Source organism: Marmota marmota, unplaced genomic scaffold (genome assembly GCF_001458135.2).
Source record: "Marmota marmota marmota unplaced genomic scaffold, marMar, whole genome shotgun sequence".
Taxonomy (NCBI): domain Eukaryota; kingdom Metazoa; phylum Chordata; class Mammalia; order Rodentia; family Sciuridae; genus Marmota; species Marmota marmota.
The window spans coordinates 32,053,856-32,059,924 of record NW_026000249.1 but is presented as its reverse complement, the minus strand read 5'-3'; the positions used below and the strand labels follow the sequence as shown (position 1 = coordinate 32,059,924).

The 6,069-nt window shown below is 38.6% G+C and overlaps 1 protein-coding gene across 1 annotated transcript; it reads left to right on the top strand.

Annotated features, from left to right (window-relative positions):
• The first annotated feature begins 142 nt into the window (after window positions 1-142).
• LOC125614096 (ubiquitin carboxyl-terminal hydrolase 33-like) lies at window positions 143-5,706 on the top strand. The gene is given in 3 exon segments (XM_048796393.1): window positions 143-259; window positions 4,876-5,086; window positions 5,089-5,706. Coding segments are annotated over 3 exon segments (942 nt in total). The 3' UTR covers window positions 5,703-5,706.
• The last annotated feature ends 363 nt before the right edge of the window (window positions 5,707-6,069 follow it).

Here is a 6,069-nt window from a genome sequence, read left to right as displayed (position 1 = left end):
CACGGCTCCGGTCGTCCCGTGCAAGCTTCAGGCATCCGGAGCCTCACAGGGCCTGGTGCGGGTCACGTCGCCGAGTAGCGGTGCACTGTCCCGGACCTCAGCCCTCGGAAGAAAGCGCATACTTTTGGCACTGCTGGAAATAATGGCCTCCGCGAGGAGTGCGCTCGGGGAGCAGCTGCCGGGCCCCAAGTCCCGCGGCCTGGGCGCCGCCCTAGGCCTGGCCGTGCTCGCAGCCTGGATCCCCTCACCCGCGCCAAAAGTGAGGAGGAAAAAGGCCTCTGACCCTGGCCAATACACCCCAGGCTGGAGGGAATGAAGAGTCGCCTGCGGGGTCTGGCTCGCTGACCATGGCTCTCCACCGCCGAAGGTCTGTCTGTTGGCGGCACTTTCCGGCCAAAATTTGATGCTACCTGCGTTTACCCTGTATCTTATCAGTAATTAATTATAGTATTATAAGAAAAAGCAATTAAAAATGTTAAGCGGGATCGCCAGGATGTTGGGGTTTGTTGCTGTGATCTGGTCTCAGTGGGGCCTTCGTGGAGTGCTAGGGGGCTGCTTGTGGACAGACCTGGGAGAAAACGCACTTAGAATCCTCATCACACCTTGCAACCCAGAAAAGCGTTTTCTGCCTCCACTACTTGCGAAAACCCTTAGCAATAAAACTTTCTTATTCTGACCGTCTCTCGTGTGCAAATAAAAGTCATGGGTCTGGTGGTGAATCCATAGTATAATTGGGAGAAAGAAAAAAAGCCTTCTGTCAACTATTCAAACAGCAGATTTAATAAGATAGATCTCATATAGCAATAAGTCTGTTACAGGGCATATTTCCAATTTTAAGGGATTGGGAAATATTAAATATTAACATGTGAAGTAGGTTCCCTTTATAAACGGATTTTTATTTATTTTCTACAGTACATTTCCACCTGTAACCAGTTAGATTTATTTAAACTTGGATTTCAAAATATAAGGAAGACAACTCAGTGCTGAGTCAGTAAATCGAAGCAATACTCAGAAGCTATGGAAATCCCAACTGACTTTGCACACAGACACAAATTTTAAATTGCTCCCTTGAAACTAGTAACTAACCGAACAAACTCTAGTTTTATATAAATTATGTTTCATATTTAATTACTCTCTAAAATACCTCTTCCATTCTTTATTGTATGCCATTTTGCTTAAATGAGTAGAGGGGGCTGAATATTTTCTACGGCTAAATTAACACATGCATTGTTAACTTTGTCATAAATAGTGGCCTTCAAAGCCTGGAAGATTTTTGACCCCACTAGCATGGGGGTGCTCCACGCACAGCAGATATAAATCTGCCAGTATTTGGCCATCTTACTAGAGTTGGCTCCTGATTCAGGCCCTTTCCAAGAATGATAAAGCTACCCACTCCCCATCTCTCAATGTATTTCTTCCCACCATAACTATATAACGGCAGAATTGCCTTTAGTGTATGCAATGATGTGGGGTTGGGGAGGGTTGGAGTCAGGCAGACCCGATTACCTATCCTTGTTCTGCATAGACTGCATGACCTTGGGAAAATTACCTATCCTCTAAACCAAAGCTCTGTTTCTGTTCTAACTACAAGGATCTGTCCTCCATCAAGCATGGGACAATTTTCATGCAGTGACATAAGTCCTTGCATCACTATGTAATTTGTTGGATCTTACATAGTTTATCGTCTGTCAAATATATGTAAAATAGGTATTAAACCTTTCTCCTTCACTGAAGAGAAAAATGGGGAAATAGAACAAATGGTTCTATAATAATTATTTCTATGAAAAGTGAAATCTGAAAACCCATGTGGAAGGCAGAGTGGCGTCACCAAAGGAGCATGAACCGTGATATACAGATAGTCTCAATCCTAACTATTATTTGATATCTGTGAAACCTTCAATTAGTCTAATTTGAGCCTCAGTCATTCACCTGTGAAAAAGAAAATACAGCAATTTTACAACATTAATTTAAAGATTAGATGCTATAAGGTAGGTAAAGTGCCGAATACATAATATAGATTCAAAAACTTCAGTAGAGCTAGAGGTACAGCTAAGTGGTAGAGCATGTACTTGGTATATACATGAGGCCCTGGGTTCAATCCCCAGCACCAAAACAAAACAAAAACTCTATAAAATAGGAAGGTTGGAATGTCTGAAGTCTTTCCTTCCTTTTATAATCGGGTTCTCAATTTATTGATCGTCATCTACTAATCACTTCCTCTTTTACCCTCCCCAACCTCCCTATAATTCCAACACATAAGCAGTCAAAATCCACTTTATACTTGAGACATACAAACCCAACATTGCTACACTTCATTTATTCTAAAATTAAGCCTTGCAGGGATACACACCTATATTCCCATCTGCTCAGGAGGCTGAGGCAGGAAGTTCGAAAGTTCAAAGCCACCCTCAGCAATTTAGCAAGGCCCTAAGCAACTTTTCGAGACCCTATCTCAAAAAAAGGGCTGTGAATGTAACTCAGTGGTAAAGCACTCCTAGGTTAAATCCCCAGTACCAAAATTAATAAAAAGTAAAATTAAACCTTATATCACTTAGTACTAATTTTTGTTTCATAAACAACACACTAGGAACTGAGCAAAGTTTAATCTGAATTTACCAAGTTGATATGACATATAGATAAACGTAGATAAAAATCAATATTTTGAATTATATAAAACCTTTTATACTGAGTAAGATTATAGAGTAATTATTGCATAATTTGTAGCAATGTTATATTAATACATAAATACCATCAATGTCAGAAGGAACTCATTCAATTATAAGAAAAATAATCTATTTTAAACAACTAAATACTTAACCTGAAGCATGTAGGTATATATAGTTTATTTCTAGTGTTAGTGCCTAGAACCTGTACAGATAATAAAAAGTAACATAACAAAGATCTAGTTTTATAAATAGAACCGTACTTATCCTTTATGTCAGAATCAAAAATAAGTTCAAAAATTTACCAGTTCTTCCTATACTATACTGACCAGTATCATAAAGATTATCTGAGCCAGGCATGGAGATGCATACCTATAATCTCAGCAACCCAATAGGCTAAGGCAGGAGGATCACAAGTTCAAGCCCAGCTTAGACAACTTAGTGAGACCTTGTCTCAAAATAAAAAGGGCTTTGGGGGGCTGGGTTGTGTCTCGATGGTAGAGTGCTTGCCTAGCATATGTGAGGCACTGGGTTCGATTCTCAGCACTGCATATAAAAAAATAAAATGAAGTCCATTGACAACTAAAAAAATATTTTTTTTTAAACAAAAAGGGCTGGGGGATATAGCTCAGTGATAGAGTATCCCTTGGTTCAAGCCAAGTACCACAATGAATAAATAATAAAAGACTTTTTTATTACAAAAATTTAAGTTGTCAGAATAGTTTTAGGACTTCTGCTTCTAGAAGAAACCTAGATTCCCACACCTTCACCAGGCTGAACCTCACCCCACCCTCCACAACTGCACTGGGGAACCTGAAATTCCGTCTCTACCCAGTAGTTATGAGTGGTCATGCCCCCTCCCTGCTGAGTTAATATTTGAGGAGACCTAGTGGGGAGTCAAGACTCACCACTGATCAGTGGTAATGCCATCATCCAAATGCATTGCAGGGAGCAAGAATGAGGTACTTCTGTAACTCCCATCCAGGGTAGTGTCATTGGAGGCCTATTAAAGAGCCAGAATTCCCATCCCTACTAGACAGTAAGAAGACACTCCTTTTCCACTCAATATCAATGAAGACTAAATGAGGAACCTGGACTTCCACCAATATGTAGCAGTAAGAAGTCAGTGCTCCTATCCCCCACCAAAGCAATGTCAGAGGAAGCCTGCGCTGATTTAAATAAGATCCAAAGTCTCAACCTAATACTCAAAATGTCCAGGTTTCAATAAAAAATCACTAATCATACCAAAAATCAGGATAATCTTAAATGAGAAAATATGATCAAAGATGCAAATACTAAGATAATCATATATTTGAATTATATGATAAGGATTTTTTTTCAATATAGGAAATTGAACTCAGGGACACTCTACCACTGAGCTATATCCCCAGCCCACAGCAGAGTATGGATTATTATCAAAATTGATGGCAAATCATTTATTATGCAATTTGTTATTGCCTTGCTAAAACAATATAATGTATGTCAATATTATCAGAATAAGCACACATCACAATATTCCCAACCAACAGGAAAGCAACAGTGAGAACCACTAGAAAATTTAAAAGAATATTTCATCACAGCAGAACTCTTCACAAAAATAAAAACTAACAATGAGATTGAAAACAAAGTAATTTTCTGAGCAGCTCATTTCTTAACCAAACATAGAAAACTGTTTGATTAAATTGTGTTTGATTGCAACAGCCAAAGAAATGTGTCCAGAGAAAATAAACTTAAGGCCATTAGCCTTTCAGCTAGAACATTTGCTTGAAGAATTGAAGACATTGTGATCAATATTCATACCCAATTAAAAAACAGGCAATTAATTTTGAGTGGTTTCCTTTGGTACTTCATGAGTTAACTATTACAGATACCACTTAGTTGTTTATTTGAGGAGTCAATGTCATGTTTGAAGGGCCTGAAGAATTAGCTCCTTTGAATAGTTTGCATGGAACAATGCCAGGTAAAATTATTTTTAAAGAAACTAAGACAGGGGGGCAGGAAAGATGGTGGAAGAAGATGGACATCATTACCCTAGATACATGTATGACTGCACATATGGTGTGACACTACATCGTGTACAACCAGAGAAATTAAAAGTTGTGCTGCAGTTGTGTACAATGAATCAAAATGCATTCTGCTGTCATATGTACCTAATTAAAATAAGTTGATTTTAAAAAGAAAAAAAAAACTAAGAAATGCTGGCAGCTGGAAGTTTGCTAAGCTACATTCAACGAGTCATCCAACTTCTATAGTCAAAGCAGGATCATGTGGTGAAGCCTATGCTCCACAAGGCTGGATAGCTTTTTTCATGGAATATGTGAAGAGCTGGTTTTGGGGTCCAGTAGTAACCTTGCAAGATTGTCTTGCTGCCTTCTTTGCCAGAGATGAATTAAAAGGTGACAATATGTACAGTTGTGAAAAATGCAAAAATTGAGAAATGGAGTAAAGTTTTGTAAAGTACAAAAGTTTCCTGAGATTTTATGTATCCATCTGAAAAGATTCCGACACGAACTGATGTTTTCCACCAAAATCAGCACCCATGTTTCATTTCCACTAGAAGGCCTTGATCTTCAGCCATTTCTTGCTAAGGATAGTCCAACTCAGATTGTGACATATGATCTTCTGTCAGTCATTTGTCATCATGGGACTGCAAGTAGTGGACACTATATAGCCTACTGCCGAAACAATTTAAATAACCTGTGGTATGAATTTGATGATCAGAGTGTTACTGAAGTTTCAGAATCTACCGTACAAAATGCAGAAGCTTATGTTCTTTTCTATAGGAAGAGCAGTGAAGAGGCACAAAAAGAGAGGCGAAGGATATCAAATTTGTTGAATATAATGGAACCTAGCCTCCTTCAGTTTTATATTTCTCGACAGTGGCTGAATAAATTTAAGACCTTTGCTGAACCTGGCCCTATATCAAATAATGACTTTCTCTGTATTCACGGAGGTGTTCCTCCACGAAAAGCTAGTTATATTGAAGACTTGGTTTTGATGCTGCCTCAGAACATTTGGGATAACTTGTATAACAGATAGGGAGAAAGGACGGATGGACATTTCAGGAGGCTATTATAATGATTTTGTGTTGTTCCAATTTTGTTTCACTCTGTTTCAGTTTTGTTAGGCGTTATATTGTTGGGTTGTATTATAGTAGAAATACGGGATCAGAAATTAGTAAAAAACAAACTGAAAGAGTGTTAAGTAAATTGTTAGAGGAAGGAGGCATCTCAGTAAAATCAAGAACAATCAGGGCATACGTTGATACAATACAAAAATGTAGCCCATGGCTTTTTAAGGAGGAGTTGTTAAATATATCACAATGGAACCATCATGGTGAAGATTTAAAAAGAATAGAAAAGAAAAGCCCAGGGACTCTGCCAGTTGGCACATTGCCATTGTGGAC